General features: G+C 34.1%; 1 protein-coding gene across 2 annotated transcripts; it reads right to left on the reverse strand.

Moving 5' to 3' along the window:
• Nucleotides 1–15323: 15323 nt before the first annotated feature.
• tph1b (tryptophan hydroxylase 1b) lies at nt 15324–23922 on the reverse strand. Of its 2 annotated transcripts, none has more exons than XR_012382372.1 (11): nt 23763–23922; nt 22919–23053; nt 21846–22029; nt 21656–21756; nt 21494–21561; nt 20860–21056; nt 20584–20719; nt 18495–20243; nt 18284–18379; nt 16246–16379; nt 15324–16152 (listed from the first exon to the last, which is right to left on the reverse strand). XR_012382372.1 is itself a non-coding variant. In NM_001001843.2 (11 exon segments), coding segments are annotated over 11 exon segments (1443 nt in total). In that variant the 5' UTR covers nt 23853–23894; the 3' UTR covers nt 15324–15977.
• Nucleotides 23923–24584: the final 662 nt, after the last annotated feature.

The following is a 24584-nucleotide window of genomic DNA, read 5'->3' on the forward strand; positions in this document are numbered from 1 at the left end:
AATGTAATCCGAATATGTGTTAGAAAATGTAATTTGCATATTTTTTTATGTATCAGATTTTAATATGGGTTACACTAGTCTGCTTCTATAGTTTATTATAGTAATAATAAACTGCATAATTGCTTTATAGCTTAGCATTTTTATACAGTAGAAGTAAGGCAACTCTAGTTTGCAAACAAACATTGACTGGCTGAGACCTAGTTGTTGTCCTGTGTACATCACTAAAAATAACATTAGTCTAAGGACATCATCCACTTGGTTATAACTGGACTACCATGTAAAATGTGTATCAGAGTGCATGCGTGTTCAATATGTGTGTTTTTTGTATGTGTGCCTGTACTGTAAATATGCTTTTCGTGTTGCCCATGCTTGCAACTGACTATTTAGTATATGTAGTACAGGGTGTAAGTTCAAACCTGTCCATTAACTTTTTGTGTTGTTGTGGTGAATCATAACAATTATTCACAAAGCTGCCTTTAAATTAGAATGGGCTCAACCTAATGATGTTGTTCTCTGCTGTGCTGCTGCTGTAAGTCATCAGTTGCCTTTGTTTGCTGTTTGCACTTTTTGGGACTCAACAATAAGGACTTTTCCTGCCGGCCCCAACTGCCAGAACAATTTGAGATGACATTTAAAGATATGACAGAAAGATGTATTTACGAAGTCTTTTCCAGACTAGGAAAATTCAAGTCTTCATCCCTTATTCAAACATACTGATGTTTGTAGAGGGTAAAACCTTTTATACGTTTCAGCTATTTAATTTGTGAACATTCATTCGTTCATTCACTCATTTTCTCTTCTGTTTAGTCCCTTTATTAATCCAGGGTCGCCACAGCAGAATAAACTGCCAGCTTATGCAGCACATTTTTACGCAGAGTGCCCTTCCAGCCGCAACCCATCTCTGGGAAACATTTGTGAACATATAAGAATTAGTTTATATTCATTAATATGCAAATTGATCAATGTTGGTAAGTTTCCTCCGGGTGCTCCAGTTACCCCCACAGTCTAAAGGCATGCATGTGGTATAAATGAATTGGATGAACTTAATTTATCAGTACTGGGTTGCAGCTGGGAGGGCGTTGGCAGCGTAAAACATATGCCAGAATAGTTGGTGGTTCATTCTGCTGTGACAGCCCCTGATAAATAAGAGACTAAGCCGAAAGAAAATTACTAAAAAATGAATGCAGAATAAGGGCTGCAAAAAAAAGAAAAAAAAATGACACAAACTGCTAAATGGTTTTGTCAATTCAAAACTGTAACCAAGACATTCTGTAACCAGAAAAGTATAACAAGTTCCTCATGTTTTGATTGAATGATTATACTTATTAGCTCTTTGAAAGCAAATATCTTGTAAATGTACACCTTGAACATTTCTTTTGGCCACTACTGTATATTTCAGGGTTTATGCAGGTTTAAATTAAATTTAAGACATTAAGACATAAATTTACATTTTAAGACATAGACATTTTGGAGACCATTATGAATTAAATTGTAGACTCAGACAGGGCTAATAAAACAATTTAAATATTTTTAACATTTTGCTAAATATTTTAAATATTGTGTAAAAACAAGCAATATCTACTTGTACCAGACATAAAACTTTCTTTAAAATAATTTTTTTAAATTGTAAAAACTATAATAAACTAAATCTATGCACAACTTCTGTCTAGTTCAGTGTCTCCAGCAGTGAATACATGGAGCTCTTTTAAACACATGTTATTGTAAGGAAAATAATAGTTAAAATTACCTTTTTAATTAAAGTTAAAAGTTTTATTAAGGTGGATTGTTGGTGATTGTATGGGTTTTGGCCAGATTGGGTAACTTTACATGAACAATGGAAAATTAAGACCTGTTTAAAAACGATTTAAGACCAACAACACACTATTTCAGTAAATTAAGAGTTTTTAAGGTTTAAAATTTTGATTTTGAGATTTAAGACATTTTAAGATTTTAATACCCTGCCGATACCCTGATATTTGAACAAATACTATTTTTACATAGAAATTTACAACAAATACATTAAGCTTTTAACTTGTTTAACTAAAGGAATTTATCAAAGGTGCATTATGTAAGATTTTTTCATTACACAAATAAGGCTACTTATTTCAATTTAAAATGAGCTGAAACACAATTCTTGAGGTTATTTGCAACAACTTAATTGCTTTATGTTCAATCCACTTAAATTTGAAAAAACTAAAGTTAACTTAATTCCTTCATGTTTTCCCAATTCAAATCTATTGTACAACCCTGCATTTTTTTACAGTGTACAATATCCAAAAACCACTAGAACAGTGCTATATATTTAGCTGTCTTGTGTGCTTACATCATCCCAATTTTTTTCAAAGTATCCTTTTAAAGAACCCAGAGAAACAAGCAATTTTAACTAGCGAATTGTGTCGCGTGTCACCATGGTAATGACATCCAATGACCTTTAGATTCTGGTTTTATTTGTTAGCAAACACCCAACACAATCTTAAAATGTATTTAGTTTGATAAAACTGCGCTGCTTCCCCACGTGATCACGACCTGATGAACTGGAAGTGATGGATTGTGCCATAATATAAGCTCCGCTGCTTTTATGCCATGTTGCGCTCGTTTCACTTCGACAGCTTTTAGTCGTTTCATACGACCATGATAATAAGTGTTGAATACTTCAGCTCATCCTTAAACATGCTTACTGCAAGAGTTCCATAGGATATAATGAAGACCACAACTGCCATGATTTCACAAGCCATGGCGTCATCAAACTCAGCTTTTGTTTGTTGTGAATACTTGTCCTCTAGTGGTGAAAATTACATGCTGTGCCTTAAAACAAAGACACCACCCAGGAAAGAAAAATCAGTCGTAATTTTTATGGTTAAATTTAAGTTATGAATTTGAAAATGGAGAATGAGTTTCTCCAATAGATCTCAAAATATTTTGAAGAATTTTGGTAACCCATCCAATAATTTTTTTCTGACAGATTATTAAAGCCAAACTACCATAATCTTTTTTTATTCTTCAATCTGCAATACTTTAGACTGGCCCTACTGAGCATACAAACCTGACCAAACTGTTTCACACTGGCTGTGGCTCATCAGGCATTCCTTATTGTTGAGTCCTGCATTTGCTTAGGTTGTAAATGTTAGTAGACAAATTGTATCTTGAGTCGGTCATTTTGTATGTATAGCGTTCCTAATTAACCCTTTCTTTTCCCCAATTCCAGCAAGGACATCAGTGAAAGCCAGAGATGATTTAAATGAAGTGAGATTCTAGACTTATCAAACAGAAAGAGGACTGCATTGATATGATCATTCATTTTGATGCAGCAGGAACTAGAAAGAGAAACTATCAAGTCGTTTATGAGTCAAAATGAGTCAATTTAACAAGCTACAACTCTACCCATATCCAGTTATTTGGACTGCCAATTAGTTCACTGCCAATTGGTGATAAATGTTTTTAATGGATTTTAAATGAGTTTTTAATAATCTACAGGTGGAGAAACATCATTGTTTCTGTAGTTCTCTGAAAACAAGTCAAAAATCACAAATAAATAGCACCTGTCTTTTAAGATTTTTACATTTTTAGCAAAAAGCCACTCTTCTTCAGATCGAGTGGCTCTTTCTAGACTGAAGAGAAGCTCACAGATTTTAAGATCCAAGCTTTAACCTGAATCTGTCACCAAGCATTTATATGTTTGTAAATATTTCAGAATATATACACTATAATATGCGGCTAAACTTTGCAAGATTAGTCTTAAGCACATTTTTTCCCATTCTTAGGCCTCTATACTCTACACAGTGTACTCTAATAGGTGGATTAAGCGATGCTATTAATGAATGCAAACTGCATGAAGTTGACGGCAAGTATTACAATATACCTCAGTGCAATGTGTGCATTTTGTAGAAATAAACTATACCAGCATGATTCCAGTCACACAGTGAGCTAAATATAACCAAAATCTGTTTAGATGAAGCTTCAACGGCTGTTTTTTGTTGCTTACAAATACCTGTTAGTAGTCAGCAAGACTGAGTTATGATAACCTATCATTTAATTAATCAACTGAAGATTTTTAGAGGATCTTACTATGATTTCAGTGAAGAAAAATTAAGTTTACGAAAAATAAAATAAAGCACTTAAATAACTTTGTTGTGTTTCTCTTACTTTTGTCCTTTTGTTTTTGACATGCTTTGCTGTATTGTTTACTAATAATGCTTTATTTCAGCAATCTCTAATAAGATGATTGCAAAATACACTGTGCAACAACTTTAGTGCGACATGCTATATGAGAGCACCTAAATGTAAGGTACAGCACAAGTTGTATAAATGAACGCTCATGATAATGTGCAAGAGGTAAAAGCACAGAACTTGATATAATGCACTGGAATGTAATGATATAAATGATAGGGTGTCCCTCTAACTATTCTGTCATTAGCAGGAAACATTCAACAGTGTAAACCAGACCTGGGCATTACGCTCTCCGGGTCACATGTGGCCTGCTGGATTTCCTTTGATTGGCCCGAGCGAAGTATTTATTTAATTTAAAATCACAAAAACGGCCTTGCAATGCGCAGTTCTGATATTGCGAGTCAACAAAAGGACTTTTACATATAGCGTCTTTTGCGTGCTCAGTTTCATTATTAGAGTCATGTGACAGGAACCAACCAGGCAGCTTCACACTTGGAATTACACAGCAACAAAGGTAGACCAATTACCTCAGATTAATGATTTAAAAAAATAAAATAAAAATTAACTGTATTGGTCTGGCCCTCTAAAACCACCCAGAGTCTAATGTGGCCCCTTGGAAAAACTAATTGCCCGCCCCTTGTGTAAACCTTCATCTGCTATGAATTTCTTCTCTTTCAATATTTCAATTTTCTTCTCTTTCTTTTCTCTTTCAATACCAGAACTTCTGTTAATAATTTTTTATTTTGTAATAAGGCAGGGCGCCCGTTAAGCCCTCTTTTATTTTTGCTTAAATTTCTATTATGCTTAAATCTTTGCAGTCTACTCAGGGAATTGATAATTCCCATTCCCAGTCTCATTATTTGCATTGTAATATATTTTATGTCCAGATGAAAATGTCCCAACCAAAGATAGTAAATAAGTTTCCGATTTGGGTGTGTGTATTTATGTGCGTGTGTGTGTGCATATATATACAGTTGAAGTCAGAATTATTAGCCCCCCTGAATTATTAGCGCCCCTGTTTATTTTTTCCCCAATTTCTGTTCTGTTCTGGGAAGATTGTTTCAGCACATTTCTAAGCATAATAGTTTTAAAAACTTAATTCTAATAGCTGATTTATTTGATCTTTTTCATGATGACAGTAAATAATATTTTACTAGATATTTTTCAAGACACTTCTATACAGCTTAAAGTGACATTAAAAGACTTAACTAGGTTAATAAAGTGAACTAGGCAGGTTAGGGTAATTAGTCAAGTCATTGTATAATGATGGTTTGTTCTATAAATTATTGAATTTTTTTTTTGCTTAAATAGGCTAATAATTTTGTCCCAAAAATGTTTTTATAAAAATTAATAACTGCTTTTATTCTAGCCGAAATAAAACAAATAAGACTTTCTCTAGAAAATTTCATTGCTCTGTTAAAAATCATTTGGGAAATATTAAAAAAAAGAAAATAAAAATCAAAAGGGGGCAAATATTTCTGACTTCAACTGTATATATATATATATATATATATATATATATATATATATATATATATATATATATATATATATATATATATATGTATGTATGTATGTATGTATGTATGTATGTATGTATGTATGTATATATATATACAGTTGAAGTCAGAATTATTAGCCCCCCTTTTATTTTTTTTTATTTTTTTAATATTTCCCAAATGATGTTTTACAGAGCAAGGAAATGTTCATAGTATGTCTGATAATATTTTTTCTTCTGTAGAAAGTCTTATTTGTTTTATTTCGGCTAGAACAAAAGCAGTTTTTAATTTTTTAAAAACCAATTTTGGGACAATATTAATAGCCCCTTTAAGCTAATATTTTTTTCAATAATTTACAAAACAAGCCATCATTATACAATAACTTGCTTAATTACCCTAACCTGCCTAGTTAACCTAATTAACTCAGTTAAGCCTTTAAATGTCACTTTAAGCTGTATAGAAGTGTCTTGAAAAATATCAAGTAAAATATTATTTACTGTCATCATGACAAAGAGAAAATAAATCAGTTATTAGATATAGGTTTTTAAAACTATTATGATTAGAAATGTGCTGAAACAATCTTCCCTCAATTAAACAGAAATTGGGGAAAAAAACAAACAGGGGCGCTAATAATTCAGGGGGGCTAATAATTCTGACTTCAACTGTATATATATATATATAGGATATAAACTAAACCTTGATGCAGCATCTCTTCAATTTCAGGTTTCTCAATCTGGATTTAAATATTTGGGAGTTCATATTACCCGCAATTTTTCAGGTTTGTGTGCAATGAATTTCTAACTACTAGAAGTAAAATTAAATTGCACTACACTTAACCCTAGCAGGCTGACTGAATTGTATAGAAATGAAAGTCTTTCCTCGATTATTTATTAACATAAATAATAAATGATATTAGAGTGATTTCTTAAGAATCGTGACTCTAAAGACTGGAGTAACGAAGCCTTGGTGAGCAGGATAAGCTTATCTTAAAACACAGTAGATAGGTAGTCATATAAATATGTGTTTGTGTGTGTGTGTGTGTGTGTGTGTGTGTGTGTGTGTGTATGGGTTTACAAGATAATAATTGTTGTGGCCGACTAACACTTTCTGTTTTGCTTGCTCCTGTTGTCTTAGCATCTGCCAAATGATTAATTGACAAAATTATTAATAAATCCAAAGCCTCTGAGGAAAATAAACATATGAATGCGCCACTGTACCAAAGAAATTAAAATAACTGTTTAGGTTCATCTCCCATCTGGAACAGCACAGAATCAAATTTATGTACTGGTCATAGACATGTCTGCTCAGTAATTGTGTTTTCATGTTTATATATACTCATATCAACAGGCCGGAACTCAAGTGTATGTGTGGCCTGGTGTGAGTGTGTGTTTTCTCTGTGTGAGTTCACGTACCCCAGTTCTTTGCTCTGCTACTGAGCTTTGATCTTTTCAGACACTATGGCAACCTAGTTACCTAATAGGGACCGTAGCCATAGCAACACAAGTATGTGATCTGCTTTTTTTCTGCCTGCTTACATGTGTACGTGCTGTTTGGGTCCACAAATCATCAGACACATTCACACACCAGAACGCTAAGTTCTTCACGTAATTATCGCTGATGTTATCCTGTGTCAGTAACGGTATCATTACAGTCTGCTGCATCTGCCTACATGGATCCTGTGCCGTTCACGAAGGAATATAAACAAAACTAGACCCTGCGATAATTGGGCTATCTGCAATGATAATTACCTCAGCAGTAATTATATACCTGTTTATATGTGTGTGCATGAAATCACAGCCCTGGCTATTCACCTTCTCCATCTGCAGTTATCATAAATTACCATCTATACACTGTTCATTTACATACAGCAGAAGTGGCCAAACACCTGTGCAATTGTGTAGGATAGACAAAGTTGAGGTAAAGATGCACCTATTTTTACTTCTGAGACAATTATCAGCAGTGCAATAAGAGATTAACAGCTGTCATCGATAGCATATTAACATACTGATTCAGGCTTTTTACAAACCATCCAGTGCCACACCATCTAATACAGCAAGTTTAAAATGACTAAAAGCTGTAGCAGTCTGAAGAGATCAATTAAGAAAACATTAAAAGGGCACCTATGAGGAAAAACGTTTTTAAGCTGTTTGGACAGAACAGTGTGTAAGTATAGTGTGTCCACTGTCATATTGGGGTGATAAAAAAAGATTTATTGTCTTTATAAATAATAAATTGGTTTCCAAATCTCCCATTTTGAGGCCCACCGCAACGTGATGCAGGAGTACGGTTTCCCCGCACACCGAATTGATTAACAGCTGTGTATTAACATGCCTCTGTGGTAACACCTAGAATCATATCAACAAGAGAGGACGTGTGCAAAGCAACTGAGGTTAAAAGATCTGTTCAGCTCTCTGTGATCATCAATTATCATCAAATGTGACCAAGAATGAGTTTTACAAATTTAAAACGTTTTTAAAACAGTGCATGTTTGTAATAAATTACATCGATTTTACCGTCACCACAGCCGCGTGTTAGTACAATTATAAAAGCAGATGATTCAATCCTGGTTTGTGGACATTACATCAGGTTTGTTTTGTACATTAACATAACGGATATCCATACAGCAGTGGATAGTACAATGTATCCTGTCACATTTGCGTGCGAAACATTGCAAAGTTAAATGCGCAGGCGTTGTGTGTGTGCGCGTGTGTGAGTGTGTGTGAACTTTGTAACAGCATTGTGTGTGACTTATTAAAAGGCTTGAATTAACTCCACAGCAAATACATCAAATAATCATTGGGAAAGTTTTTACTGTAGTATTTCTCACAAACGTTACGTGAGATTTGCTTCCGTGTCTATCACTGTGCTGTTTATCTGACACAGCAGAGGCAGAGATTAAGGCACAGTCTGACAGGCTCATGGGAACAATGGGAAGAACTAGCATTAAAGGCACAGGCGACAAAAACTGCTTGTGTTTAGAGCAAAAAATCCAATATTCTGAAAGGTTTAATAAATAATCTGATGAGTGTTTTGAGCTGAAACTGTACAGACACATTCTGGAGACTCAAAAGTCATATTAAATATTGAAAATATCAAAAATCTAAATGGCAAAAGACTTATATTTTGTATTTTTATTTGTAATTGATTGACCGATTATTTTGATTGATTATATGATAATTGATTATTTTAGATGCTTTAAAGACACTGTGCATCTCTGCAAAAAATCAAAATGGAAAATGCATACATATACATATTCACAAAAAATTATTTCAAAATTGAGTTGTTCTTTTGAACGTTTATGCACTTGAAAAAATATATTTATTATATTAAGCAAAAATTTGATGAGCATACGAGTCAAAAACAAAAAATTTGTCATACATTTTATGCTGTCTGTGTGTAAGCATGGGCCGTATAAGATTCTGACAGTAACCTTGGATAAAATATCACGGTTTCACAATATTGTGATTACTGCCCTAAAATATATGCTCTTTTGTCTGGGTAAAAAACAAAATAGATTTTATTTTGAGAAACATTTAAAATAATTTAGAAACAGTGAACATGTCAGGCTAAATGATTCAAATGAGTCATTGACTTCTGCTGTCTTCATTAGTTTCAAAACCACAGATTTTTTTAAAATGACATCTTTGGATATCTTTTCTGCTGGAGATACTGCTGTCCTAAAAAAAATAATAATAAAAAAAACACTATTTAAACCATAGGAGCAGTACAGCAGAAAATCTTAGTGGTTTTATAACCTTGAATTTTCCAAACCATGGTATACCTTTAAAACGGTTATTGTCCCATGCCTATTTGTGTGTGTGTGTGTTGGTTGTGTTTGTATTTGTACCTTGTATTCCACATGATGTGTGGACATTACCAGTCATTAGTAATACCAGTGCATTTTGATCTTGCAGGGAATTTTTTGGACCAAAATGGCTCATAAAAATTAGAATTTGAAAATATAAAAATGATTATACAGTTTTTAAAGTATAATAATCATAACATCTATGAGAAGTCCCCATAAAGATAGTTGTACATATGTGTGTGTTTTGTATTTAGTATTTTTTGTTCCCTACTAAGCATTTTCCTTGAGTAGTACAATAAGAGTAAGCACTTTGCTGAATGTGCATGAAACTAATTTGTATAGATTCCAGAACATTTCATTAAAAATGGATATAAATATAAATAGCCTATTCAATCTCCCATCTGCTGGCAGGTCCGATTTTGCTTTCCTTAAATAATTTAAGTAAAAAAATTAAAAACTTACATGATAATAAGTGTTACACTCAAAAATAAGACAGCGCTTCAGCGGAAATTTGGAATCCATTTTGAAATAAAACCAGGACAGGTCTTCTGTCTCGAAGATGTCATATTTCAGACAAATCTGAGTGGGAGAGAGGAGGAGATTCCGATAGGTCAGTTTTAAAATAACTGCTGCTTAAATAACTCCAATTCTCTAATCGCATCCAGGACAGCGACAGTTACATGCTTGACAGCTTTCTTCCTGTACAAAATAACCTTCTCCGCTCCTCAGCAGAGGTGAATAATGAGCTAAGCTAAACTATCTGTGACTGTGCTGAGGATGAGGCTGAAGGCCACTGAGCATGTGCAGTAAGTCTCCTGCAGCTACTTCATCTTCCTGCACTGTCACAGGACAGCCTGCCATCGAGCAGCCAGTCCTTAAAGTTTAATGAACACCAATTAAGCCTTCACAGTCGCTTAAGTGGTTGAGACTACTGGCAGAGAAGATGGAAGAGCTTGGAAAGGAGATAATGAGGAGAAAAGAGAAACAGGAAGGAAAATGGAAAAAGAAGTTAATTTAAAAAAAAATGGAAATGTATTATCTGATCTTAAGACTGTTATGCGTGAATCAATACAAGTCATTATTATTATTACTATATGTGGATCATTAAATTAATAGATCATTAGAGAAAGCATTTGCCTGAGGCCATTGAAAATGTGCGATTACGTTTCTAAATGTTTACTTTCTTTCGCAGACTGATAGTTTTGATGCAACAGAGCACAATACACAGTACATGCTGTTGACTTGAAATTTGCACCAGATGTTTAAAACAAGCAAAGAAATTAATATATGAAAAGAAAACAAATCTAATGAGTTTACAAATTTACCTATGTGTAATAAAATTAAATGACACAGGTGAACAGCAGCTGAAATCTATGAAATTTATGTTAGCTGCTTCAGTCCAACATCTACATTACGATGATGATAAACATGAAATCAGGGTAGACATTTCAGCAAGACAATGATCTAAAACACAGCCAAGGACACTCTCAAACGATTTCAGAGAAAGAAAATCAAGCTGTGGAATGGCCCAGCCAATCACCTGACTTAAATCCAATAGAAAATACAAAATAAAGATCACATTTAATAGACGAGACCCACAGAATCATCAAAATTTTTACACTCTTTGTTGAAGTCTTTGAAAAATCACACCTGGGGAAGCATTTGAGTTCACTCTCTATATGAAAGGTGTCTTTAAGCTGCCATTAACAAAAACACTAACAAACTTATAACTAAAACTGATGACCGCTTGACACGCCTTTTATGAGTCACCAAGGACCACAAGTTCAACTACAAAACACCTTCAACATTCTACTGAACAAAGTAAGTCACCTACATCTTGAAAGTTCTGAAGGTTAGTCAATTAACAGCGTTTTTTTATTTTTGGGCAAACTGTTCCTTAAAAATGGACTTGTTGTGGTTGATGTACTGTTTATAGGTCACCTATTGTTCAAAATCACATTTATATGGTTTACACACAGTACATCCATAGTACACAACAATCAGACTATATTCAACAAATAGTCCAATCAATAAATAAATAGTAAAATTCATTCATTAGACGCCAATCATAGCTTCCCCAAAAGCATGATTCCACATTTCCCAATATGTGTGTATATATATATATATATATATATATATATATATATATATATATATATATATATATATATATATATATATATATATATATATATATATATATATATCTCATAGGAGTAAAACAGCCCTAACCATAACTGATGTCGATCTGCTGTATTAGCATAGATCCCACCATAAGTGAGCCATTCGATACTCATTACATTTGCACAAGAAATTCACTACAAAATTTCTGCTGCTGAATTTACCAATAAACGTAAAAGCCTCTACAGATTCTAAACATTCCAGGCACTGAGGACATCGAGGCTCAATTTAATATTGGTGTTAATAATATTGTGATAAAGAATTTGGTCATTTTTAACCATAATAGTTATTATGGTAATTAATTTTTGCTTCACCAATACGTCAATAGCAATTCTTGATGCTCTAACTTATCCAGATCAAGTATGTCACTTCATATTGTGCGAATGTTTCCAAATTTCCTGCCCTGATGTGCTTTTTTTCCACATGCTCTACAGTAAATGTGGCTAAAGTTACCATTGTCTATGACTGTCATAGAGACTACAGCATAATTCATAAACCCACAATTTTTTTCTGCACTGTGCGATAAGCTAAAAGGATTGTACTAAAAGTGCATTTATGTTTGTAAAGACCAGCCTATTGGTACATGCTTGATAAGCTTAATAACTTAACATTACTCAGTAGACATACATCTATCCACCAACCTTTCAGACACATCCTGGTGCAGTCTAGAAATAACCTCTTCCATGTTATCGGTGTCCAAGTCCGATTTGAACGTGTAAAGCTGCTCTCCTTTACTGGTAATTTCTTACATTTGGCTTGGGCTGTTTTGTTGTTTCTGGTGTAACAGAATAGCCTGAAAAGGCTCCGCCATCTTCTGGAGAAAAGCAGCAGCTTTTTTTTTTTTTTTTTGCCAACACACCAATAAGGACACATTTAAAAAGCTAATAAATTATCTGTGGGTATTCTGAGCTGAAACTACACAGACATGTTCTGGGGACACCAGGAATGTACATCACATCTTGAGGAAAAGGGGTATAATATCTCCTCTTTAAACTGCCTTAAATGAAAGATAAAACACAATATTTTCCATTAGAGTCTTTCTGCAATTTTATATAAATGCTGAGTTCAAAGCAGCTCTGATTGCAAACTGACTGCATGGTCCATAGGCACACATGCATTTAATCTACAGCTCTTTGCTGTCTGCCCTTTCACATCTGATCTGTTGGGAACCCTGCAAAGCAGCCGAGCTCCCTTTAAATCGCTCTCATCTTTTCTATGGCTACAGAAGGAGCACTAGAGTGTATGCGCAAACTACCCCACTGGAATAATACACTTGAAATGCTCAATAAGTTTATGCACAGATAGAATATGCAAGTGATCTAGAAAAAAAAACTTATACGGTGACTGATGGGGACCCCATTCGGAGTGAGTCTAGCTAATACAACACGAACAAACATAACCAGTCCCATATAGATCTGAATTGCTAATTAAATGTTACATTTTTGCATCTCAGTTCATGACATTTTAATGACGTTACACAAGAATGCCAAGATGCAAACTGAAGATCATTGCTTTTTAATGCGGCTGTCTAACAGAAATCTCCAGAGAATGAATGTTGGATTCAACTTGAATGTTCTGTTGTTAGAAGCGGTTCTGGAATCAGAGCACGTTGATGTCAGTGCTCCTCCATTAAATAATTCATACATCACAACTAAGATATGATGAGGGTGAAATGTATGCTACTTTAGTTGTTAATCTTATTATCTGCATATCTGGAATGAAAGGAGATGTTGGAAATTTCCCAAGCTTTTTGGTTCTCTTTTGAAAGCTCGGTAGCCTACCTGCTCAATGTGAGTTGCAGCTGCTTCCAGAACAGAACAGACACCTCCACATACACATGAATGCAAATGCCTACCCTGTGGCTTGATTAAAGAAGACCTACTAAGGTTACCTGAATTAAGAACATCCGGTTTAAAAACGACGTCAAAAACATCTGTATCTTGTCGCCCCCTTCAGTTCAGACTCCAAACCAACGCACGTCAACTTAGCTTGTCTTCAATTTTCATTTATTTATTTTTTTATATTGCTTGAACTGACGATACAAGAACATCAGAACATAGTCCAAGGGATCAGACCGATCTTAAAAAAGGTCAATAATATACATAGTCATACGAAAAAATATAACCACAAGTACAAATAACATAATTAGACAGAAAGAGGAAAATAAGAATTATAGTATTAATAATAAAATAATAATACAAAAAATACTAAATTAAACAAATGAATGAAATTACAATGACAATTAAACAAATAACCATAATGAAAGCACCTAAAATTGAGGATCTCCTTTAAATACATCTGTATAATATTTTAGGAATCTTAGTTTTTTTTTTTTCTTAATAAAATGAAGTAATTTTAGGAGGGAGTTAAATTCTATTCTAAAATGAGCAAAGGATGGGTAACTATTTGCAAATTTCTGTTTGTGAATAAAAATTTTCCCATATAAGATAAAAAAAAAACTTTGATGTGTTCCAGAGATTTATTGTTTGGGTTATTATAATAAAAAAATTGTGTCTATAAGACTTAAGCAATTTACAGGATTGGCAGAATCAAATGTATGAGAACTTAAGTGACCAAAATTGCTTGGATGTTGGACAATCAAAAAAACACAAGTACTAATGTTTCCTCTGCTTGTTTGCAGTAAGAACATGAGCTGTCAATATCCAAAAATTTAGAAATACTAGAATTTACCGAATAAATTTTATTTAAAATTTTTAAATATATTTATTTTGCCATGTTAGAAATGTAGTATTTCCCAGGTAAAAGCCAGGTTCTATTCCAGTCTATATCTTCAACCAAGGACCTCCAGTAAATCTTTCCTCTACAGGAAATTTTCCTTTTAAATTGAAAAATTTGACGCACAAACCTATTGTTTCATTTCTCAGATTAACACCTTCTAAAAGCAAAGGAGAATGAATATTCACTGAGCTCCTTTGGTTAAATCCGGTGACTTTTAACTAGGTGAACTAAACCTGGTGATATTGCTTCACATAGAACTTTTTTTTTATGTTCAGCAATAACTACAAATGTGTTTTTTACGTGTTTCAGCAAAGATTGTACTAAAAGACAAAACTACAAATAATAAATGCAAAACACATTTTAAAAATTGTCTTTTGAACAAGGACAAATACAACACGGTCGCCTCTATTATTTTACAATAATAAAATAATTATATATTTTTGCTGGACTTTGATCCCATGATTAGTTTGATTGAAAATTGAAAAATTACTGTACAAAGTAGCATTCCCCTCTGCTGGCTACAGCATCACACTGCATGGCACAATCCATTTATATTGAGTCACATTTAGGCCGATATTTCTTTCCTTAGCAACAGTTTTTTTTTTATAGGAAATAGTCATGGATGTCAAATAGAGGCCAAATAAAAACATGAAAATGGGTGTTTTATTTGTGAACTTGTTTCGGTATTACCGCCTGAGTCACGTGATTCTGTTTTAGTTGATAAATAATTGAATAAAAGTTGCCTACATATATTTAATATCATATTTATTTCATCTGATCTCATTTGCTATGAGAATCAATAATCTTACCGAAGTAGTCAGTTAAAATAAATATGAAAAGCCACAGGTGAGCAGTACACAGTCCTCAGAACACAACATAGGCTCTTACAATTTCAGACTCCCATTTAAAACAAGAAGAAAAAAGGAGAAACATTTTCATTATGAGGCATATTTTATGTCACAAACACCAATAAATAAATTACTCAGCTCATGGCAAGAAACAGCACATCTACTAGAGGATACAGTAGGTTTTGAGTTGAGAAAACAACAGATTGAGAATACACAAGTGTACAAGTTAATCTACGTTTTACTTCAGAGTTTGATCTTATTTTATGTAACATAAATGAGTGAAAGCCTCAATGTGTACTTTTAAACCAGAGCTTTTTCTTTAAAGACAATCTCTAGACAAGGGTGAACCTTTTTCATGTTTCCTACGAATTTCCTAAGGATGAATATCAGAGGGACGAGTAGGTTATATAGAAACTATGTATAAATATGGTGATCATGAGACAATGTGATGGCAGTATGCTGCTGTTTGAATAGCAGTGTGGGGTTGGTGTATTTAAAGAGCACTTAAAGAGTCTCCTGAAAGCACTGTTTGGATATTTAAGTGCTCTGTGGTATTTGGCAGGTTTTCAGCAGCAGAGGAAAGGTCCTCACAGAGACGTTAAGAGTGATTCACCTCTGCAGTCAGACAAGGCAGATAATAAGATAATACTATGGCAGGGTTGAATGTTGAGTAACGTGCTCCGATATGAGAGATAGCAGGATTAAAAGCATTTAATATAAGCTAGGATCGCACTGGTTTCAGACACCGAGGTGTGTGCTAAGTCTGCAGAGAGCGTCTCCCACAATGTCCAGCTCGTGTCTGAGCTCCTCCACCACGTCGTTGATGCTGGGCATGTCCTTCAGCACACACACACTCTGTGTGTATGGGTTGTAACGTAGAGAGAATGGACGCTGGATTGTCTTTGCAAATTCACTGTTAAGGATGCAATAGCAGGAAGGTTTGGTCAATATAAAATGATGATACGGCATGCAAATATTAAATAATGCATTAAAAAAAATTATTTACCGCATTCTACATTTGGCTTCTTCAAAGCTCTCAGACACAAAGTAAACATCCTGAAAGGTGGTGATGAGACACTCCTGTTTGCAGGTGACCTTGGGCTCAAAGGGCAGGATTTTAGCAGAGTCTGAGAGAGAGTGCTTTAAAAAAAAAAATACTGGTTTCAGAGTCATTGGCTTTATCTGAAATCGCCCCCCATAGCCTACTCTTAAATAATGCAACAGTGCCTTAAATAGATTTGTAGTTGTGTCCAAAACAGCAGTGGCTTTTCTGAAGTGCACTCAATCAATCCAACAATTCACCACAATAACAAGTGTACAAACGACTGACAATAAGATGCCATCTAGACTGGAATTCTATTGATGCAAGTGTTTTTCTCACTCACTTTGGTGCATTTCTCACAACACTATTTACATTTGCACAACAGTTAATGCATTTCTCAAAACAGTTAGTCATTTGTGCACATCCTAGTAGCAGTTTCTCATTCCTTCCAACAAATTGCAGATGCTTTTAGACATGCATCAATTGCTTTCATACAACTCTCTGCTGTTTATAACATTATCATTTACTTGTGTCATGTCAGTCGAAATGAACTAAACTTGTGAATGCTGAATAGTCATTCCATATAAAACTATTAGTCCTCATTTCTTTACTTGAGTCATAACGTACAAAAATGTTGAACTAGTTGTCAAAATCTGTCAAGCTAATTTCATAACATTTTAAATCTTTTTTTTTTTTTTTCAAAAAATGTCTTCTAAATTAAACAGTTTCATGAATGATTTACAGACCTGTGTATGTTGTAGGTTCAGTTCCAATATGTACTGCAGTATTGTTTACAGTTGTGCACAGCTCTATCCAAAGGGAGTTAATGTTTGTTGTAAATAAGGGTGTATTTATTCTTTTGCACAATACTGTTGATAAATTAGAATTGCCAAGAACAAATGCAGTAAAAATGTGAAACATACATATTCAGTTTGTTGTACTCAGATAAATCACTAGATGCAGTAATGTCTAACTTTACTGTAGTTTTCCAATGGCTGTGCAAATAACATATAGTGCTGTCTTGAGCATTTTCAGGAAATGTCACCAAAGTCTGACTTTTTGCTTTGGAAAAAATGTACAGAGTAAACAGTCATAATGAAAACATGACAAAGTCATTTGACAATCATAAACAATGGTGTCAGGACTTTTCATCTTGATGACACAGACACTTTCTCAATATTTGCTTTTGAGGAATGAACTATCCATTTTGAGCAAGTGACACGCTTTTGCAGGTTATCAGCTAGGTTTTGCAGTTTGTACTAATTGTTTTGAGAAATGCATTAACTGTTATGCAAATGTAAAAAGCGTTGTGAGAAATGCACCAAAGCCACTGAGACACTATTCTGAAGCATGAATTATGAATCACGTCAACCAAATAACAACAAAAAAAGAAACTGTTATCTATTTATTTTTAACCATAAATCAATAAATAATAATAAATAATATTTAATTTTTTATCATTGTTCCATTAATTTTAGTTTTATCAATCAGCAAAGCACAAACAAAATAGCTTTGCTTTCAGTGCACTTGGTGCTTAAATTCACTCATTGGTTTCCATGCACTTCTTTAAGTGGACTATATTAGTAAATTAATGTAGGGAATAGTGAATGAGGGTATTCGAAGGCAAATTCGGTAAACTATTTGTACCTACACTGCTGTTTAAAATTTTGGGACTATTTATACACTGGACAAGGACAAATCTTTCTAGTTTGCATGTGTAAAATGTTTGTGTGCATTTGCTAATATATGTGTAAAAAAAGGATGAGTTTAAAATCTAAAATTCTAACTAGTAATTTAATTAAAATATACAGACTTCTTTTCTATTTTTTTTTAAGGAGTTTTCACCTTTATTGTAGTAGGACAGTGGACATTTACAGACAGGAAAGTATTGGGCAAAGATGAAGAAAGGATCATAAAGGATCTCGAGCCGGGAATCAAACTTGGTGCTATGTGTCGACCAACCACTAGGCTATTCTAAACCTAATAAAGTGTACTACAGTACCTTAAGTTCACTGATGGAAGAGAGAAGACCAGCCCCGTATGCTCTTAGTGAACCCTCCTGCTTACACAGACCAAACTCTACTGTGAAGAAATAGCACTGCAATGGCACACACACACATAAATACACACACAATTAAAACTACTGCACACAACATTAAACCTTTATGGATATATATAAACACCAGCACAGCAAAATACACCAAAACACATACTGTTGCTAATTTCTGCACAGCATCATCTGACGCCCCGAGAGAAGCCAACCCTAATTCCTGAGAGAACTGTGCAAAACTGGGTTCGGCCAACAGAGGAACGTGGCCTAGCAGCTCATGACAGGTGTCCCTGAAAGATACAGATACGAGGATCTCTTTCAATCTTTGTCAAGTGTTTTTGCCAGGCCTATTTCAGATGGTGTCATTTGTGCCTAAACCTGCTCCTGAAAAAGACCACAAACCAGAGTTTAGCATCTACCCAAATCACTTATCGATATCTTCAGTCTCATGACAAACTTTTATTCAAGTGTGTTGGAGCTCAAATCTGTTGGCCCTCCAGGTGCAAGATTGTGCTGTCCTGGTACAGTATATACAAGCACTGTGTGCGTGAGCCTGGAGATATAATAGAATCCGGAACTGAAAACCAATTATGGTAAGGTTGATATATTTTCGGTGCTTGTTTTATGTAGTTGACTTTTCACAGTAGACTAGTGGCAGCTGATACACCTGATACAATTAAAGCAAACTGTAGGCACATAGCCAGGAGGGCTTCGGGTGGTTCGAAAGACTAAAACAAATTCAGACTGAGGAAATGAGCTGGGCAGTTTGGTATTTGTCTATAGCTTGCAGTTTTTAACTTAAAACAAGTTTAAACAGATTCTTAATTGTGTTAGTTTTTTTTAAATGATGGATGATAATAATTTTTTATTTTAAATATTTTTTCTTTCTTGTTCAAAATGTTTACTTTAAAATTTTATTATCATTGCATTATTTATACAACCGCAATAACTTCCAGTTGAAATGCACTTTGACAAAAATGCAGGAAATATTTTTGCTGCATCAAAAAAAGTTAGTTATGATCACCATTCGACAAGTTAATCGTGGCAAATATTAGCTCTTAAAACATCACTAAAATGCAGAATTTGAACCAAATTTTTTTTTTTTTTTTTTTTTTTATTAAGCAAAAAGGTCCACTTTCGAGAAAAAAACACCCCTTTCAATAGGCTGGCTACAGGTCTGAACTGACCTATTTTTGAAAAGGTGGACTTTAAAAAACTTTAACAGAACCTTTTAGGTAACTAATAAGGTATTGCAGCAGTATGAAAAAACGAATGCGTTTTTAAATCCTGTAAAAGTGATGAAGCATATACAAATGCATATTATGAGAACTTTGAGTATATGCAAACTGCCATTAAACATAATGTTAGCCATAAAATCCATTAGCACCTATTAGAAAACTAATAATTCTAAAATTCATACAATAAGAATGCAACTGAGCTGAAATGTAGCTAACATAATGTCAGTCAATGACAAGACACTACAATAATGCTTAATGGGTAAACAAAGGGTTTACAAAGGTTAACATATGACTTATAATTTAACAATAAACTTTTAACAAGACGTTGTTGGAATTGCTACTTTTGAAAAATGAGAAAAACTCTGTATTATTTTTAAATAATAAATAAATAAATACTTCCTAATCATAGTTTGGCTTTACATATAGCCAGACACTTGCATGCATCTTTAAATTATTAATATTTTCCAAAATCAAGCTCGGCGGCACGGTGGCTCAGTAGTTAGTACTGGGTCAGTTGGCATTTCTGTGTGGAGTCTGCATGTTCTCCCTGTGTTGGCATGGTTTTCCTCCAGGTGCTCCTGGGTGTTTTCCACTCCTGGGTTGCAACTGGAAGGGCATCACCTGTGTAAAACCTATGCTGGATAAGTTGGCGGTTCATTCTGCTGTGGTGACCCCTGATTAAATATAAGGTTACTCTCCAGCGAATGAAAGAAGTATTAAGTACATTTTGTGCAGATTATAAAGGTTATAGTAGTTATGCATGAGCTCAAGATATGTCCTAGAATACAGTTTAAGGATCCAAAGGAATTAAAAATCAATAACTGGTTAAATCATCTTCAATTCAGTGTATTAACTGAATAAAATGTGATGTGTAGGTTTTCATCCTTGCATATTAAAGGTGACAGACAGTTGGTGTTACTTCAACAATGGGTGCTGCTTGATAAAAGCCTGTTTCAAAGGCTTGTGTCAACAAATAGGCCTGAAGAGATAAAGGCATACATGCATTGTACTCACGGTTCAGGAGTGTAAAGAGGATCTGAGCTGTGACGCACGTATTGTGTACAGTGAAACACTCTGAAGGCCAGACCAGCCAAAAAGTCTCTGGGTGACAGATAGCCAGCAACAGGCCGAATGGTGAAGCCGGTTCTTTCTGAAACACATAAAAACATTCATGCAACTACTGTCCTCTGCTGGCGACACAACATATATCACTCTTCAGTTCCTCTTGTACCTATTTTTTTTTTTTTTTTGTTCAAATGCATCTTTAAAAACGATGTGCTGATTATGCACCTCTCAGGAAGTTAGAGACGTCCTCCAGCTGTGGGATGTTGTCTTCTCTGTATCCACAGAACTGGCTGAGCAGAGGCAGGTTCTGCAGGTATTCTCTACAGGCATGTGTGGGGTACAGCTTGTTCAACTCCCGAAACACCACACCCCATGTCTTCACCTCTTCTTCTGTGAACTCTACGTGTGGTATGGGATCTCCACTGCAGAGAAGGAGAAACAATGTGATTATTAAAAATAAATGTTTGATCCTTGACCACAAAAGCAGTCATAAGTGTATTTTTTTATTAAAGCTAAATAAATAAGCCTTTCATTGATGTGTACTTTGTTAGGATATGACAATATTTGGCAAAAATGCAAAAAATGTAAAATCTGAGTTAAAAAAATACTGAGACAATTGCCTATAAAGTTGTCTAAGTGTTTAGTAATGGACATTACTAAAATTAAACATTATGTTTTAATAAAACATTATATTAAAATGGTTGTTGGCCTAAATGGAAACGTAATCATTTTGAGCCATACAATGTATTTTTGGCTATTGCTTAAAATGTACCCAAGCAACATAAGACTGGTTTTGTGGTCCTGGATCACATATGTGGAATTATTGGAGCAATTGTTCAATATTTATTATTGAACATACTGTTTATAACTCATGGCAAGATCCGCAAAATATTTCCTTCTCTTGCGATAAACATTGTCTTTGAATCCCTGAAATCAAATATGAACAGAAATGGTTCAAATGATCAGTATATTTTATAGTCAATATATTTAACTAGTGAAGTATGGAGCAGGTAATACCAACCGGATGATCTGCGTCCAATTCTGAGCCGTACATCAGAACACGACAGGCACTTTTATCCAGATCTGAGATTTTTTTAGGGAACCAAGGCACCTCAGCAAGATCTGAAAATGCATTTACACAATGTTACACACCATTTCTTCTCAATTTTCTGTGCAGGACTTGTTGATCTAATAAAGGCATAGTACGATACCGCTTGCAGGAGTCCAGAACTTATCAGGTGAGTTCATTGCTATTATGCTTGTTTGCTTGCGCAGAAGCTGAACAATTTCTTTCAGAGTTTCTCGATCACTGTCACAATCCACCAGCACTTCTAACTCTGAGTTGCGCCGTCTCGATTTACGTGACTCGATGTGCAAAAGGTTAACCTGGTTGTCCTATTTATAACACATGAAAATACCAAAATTAGCTCACTTTGTTTAAAAAGGATTATACAAATAAGATAAAGCATTTATTTATAAAATATACAAAAAGATGGATAAAGTTGAAGTCAGAAATATTAGCCCCCCTTTGATTTTTATTTCTTTTTTAAATATTTCCCAAATTATGTTTAACAGAGCAAGGAAATTTTCACAGAATGTCTGATAATATTTTTTCTTCTGGAGAAAGTCTTATTCGTTTTATTTCAGCTCGAATAAAAGCGGTTTTAATTTTTTTAATAAACATTTTAAGACCAATGCTATTAGCCCCTTTATATTTTTTTCTGATAGCCTACAGAAAAAACCATCCTTACACAATAACTTGCCTAATTACCCTAACCTGCCTTAAAATGAACCCAGTCAAGCGTTTAAATGTCACTTTAAGCTGTATAGAAGTGTCTTGAAAAACATATAGTAAAATATTATTTACTGTCATCATGGCAAAGATAAAATAAATCAGTTATTAGAGATGAGTTATTAAAACTATTATGTACGTTAGAAATGTGTTGAAAAAATCTGCTCTCCGTTAAACAGAAATTGGGGAAATAAACAGGGGTGCTAATAAGTCTGACTTCAAACTGTATGTATGTATACGATTGTACGATAGATAGTACGATAGATGGATAGTACAATAAATTGATGGATGGATGTATGGATGCATGGATAGATAGATGATAGATAGATAGATAGATAGATAGATAGATAGATAGATAGATAGATAGATAGATAGATAGATAGATAGATAGATAGATAGATAGATAGATAGATAGATAGATAGATAGATAGATAGATAGATAGAAAGAAAGAAAGAAAGGAAGAAAGAAAGAAAGAAAGAACATTTATCTACCTGAAATAGTTTTAATGCCTTGACAAGTCCTCCGACTTCATTCTTCAGAGAGAAGACAATCGCGGCATGTTCCCTCTTGGAGGAAAGTTTCTTGTCTTTGTTCTCGTCAGTCTTATGGAAAGTAGTTTTTCTCAGCTTCATAAAAAAAGACAGGTTGTATTGAAGGTCGTTGGGTAATACTCGGGTGTTTGTTCACATTAGCATGACAATCTCTACTACAGCAGATGTGTAATATCCTGAGTGACTGAACTTCTGTTTGTTTTTGACCTGCATTTTAAACAGGAAATTGTTTTTCACATGCAAATATTTATAGTTTCTAACTGTCAAAAGACTGGCTAGGATGAATACATTGTTTAATAAAATAACATTATGAATAATTATTTTTAAAGGAATTTGTAGCGACGTCAATGCGATGTAAAGCCTAACGACAAGTGCCACAAAATAATCATTTTATTAATTAAAAATATACAAGGCATAACTTGATAAACCTTCCATGAATACGTAAAAATTGATGAATAAAACTTTTAAAAGACCATTTGTAACATACATTACATATACAAGTAATTTACATACATAATAGTCCTGTATTATGTGTCATTTACAAAAGGTATTGTTTATTAAAGAGTTATTGTAAACATCTCAAAATACAAGTAACCGCAACAATTAATGATTGAACAACACAATCTGACCTGCCTTGTAGGCTACCATACGTCTAATATAAGGCAAAACAAACATTTTATCATCGGTGATGGGTTTTGACAACTCTTTCTCCTTGTTCAAAACTGTTTACTCGTCAAATGTAATGTGTATTTACTTGTAAAAGTATGCTTGTAAAAGCTCGTACCTCATTGCTGAGTAGCTTCTCTTCGTAGTTCTTATTGATGGAGTCAAAGGATCGTCCTCGGCGAGGTCCGTCAAGCTTGTTGGAGAGCATGGATGGATGCTCTTGTTTTATAGTAGAATATGGAGAGGTGAGCGGCTCTGATAGACGCTGCCGTCAGGCTGATAATGAGGTTTTCTCTCTGGATTTATAAAGAGAACATGCGGAGGAGGGGGAGGAGCACGCGCCTCTGGAAAATACACTAATTGATCAACCCCGCCATCCATTGGAAAAGGTTGGATTTTAAATTCATTTTAAGAAATGGTAAATATGTTTGTTACTGTTACAACTACACGTTGCCGCAGTATTTACCTCAATAACGATATTTCTTAGACTAGGTCAAATTTAAGAAGTTATTTAGTCTCAGCGTGTGTGTTTGTGTTCATCTGTTTTCCTAACACGTAGCAAAACATAAAAATGTTGGAACATTTCTATAATTGCCCAAAAGACATGCTAGTTCTAAAAGAATGTTAAAATCACATATAAAACAAACTGTATAGATTTTAAATAGACTTAATACGTTTAATAAAACCCCTCCACGACATTATCATTGTTTGAGGGCCTGTACATTTATTTAGCTACCTAGAGTATATTGAATATTGCTGTAAGTGCCAGAGTTAGATCATAACACTTTTAAACACAATATTAATAGGTTTAATAAACAGGGTTGTTGCTGATAGGGAAAACATGGTAGTGATTAGAGGGGTCCTGCAAACTATATAGATAAAACCCTAAATATTGATATTTAATAATGAGTTAAGAGCATCACGGTGGGGCAGTGGGTCG

This window comes from Danio rerio, chromosome 7 (genome assembly GCF_049306965.1).
Source record: "Danio rerio strain Tuebingen ecotype United States chromosome 7, GRCz12tu, whole genome shotgun sequence".
NCBI classification, from domain to species: domain Eukaryota; kingdom Metazoa; phylum Chordata; class Actinopteri; order Cypriniformes; family Danionidae; genus Danio; species Danio rerio.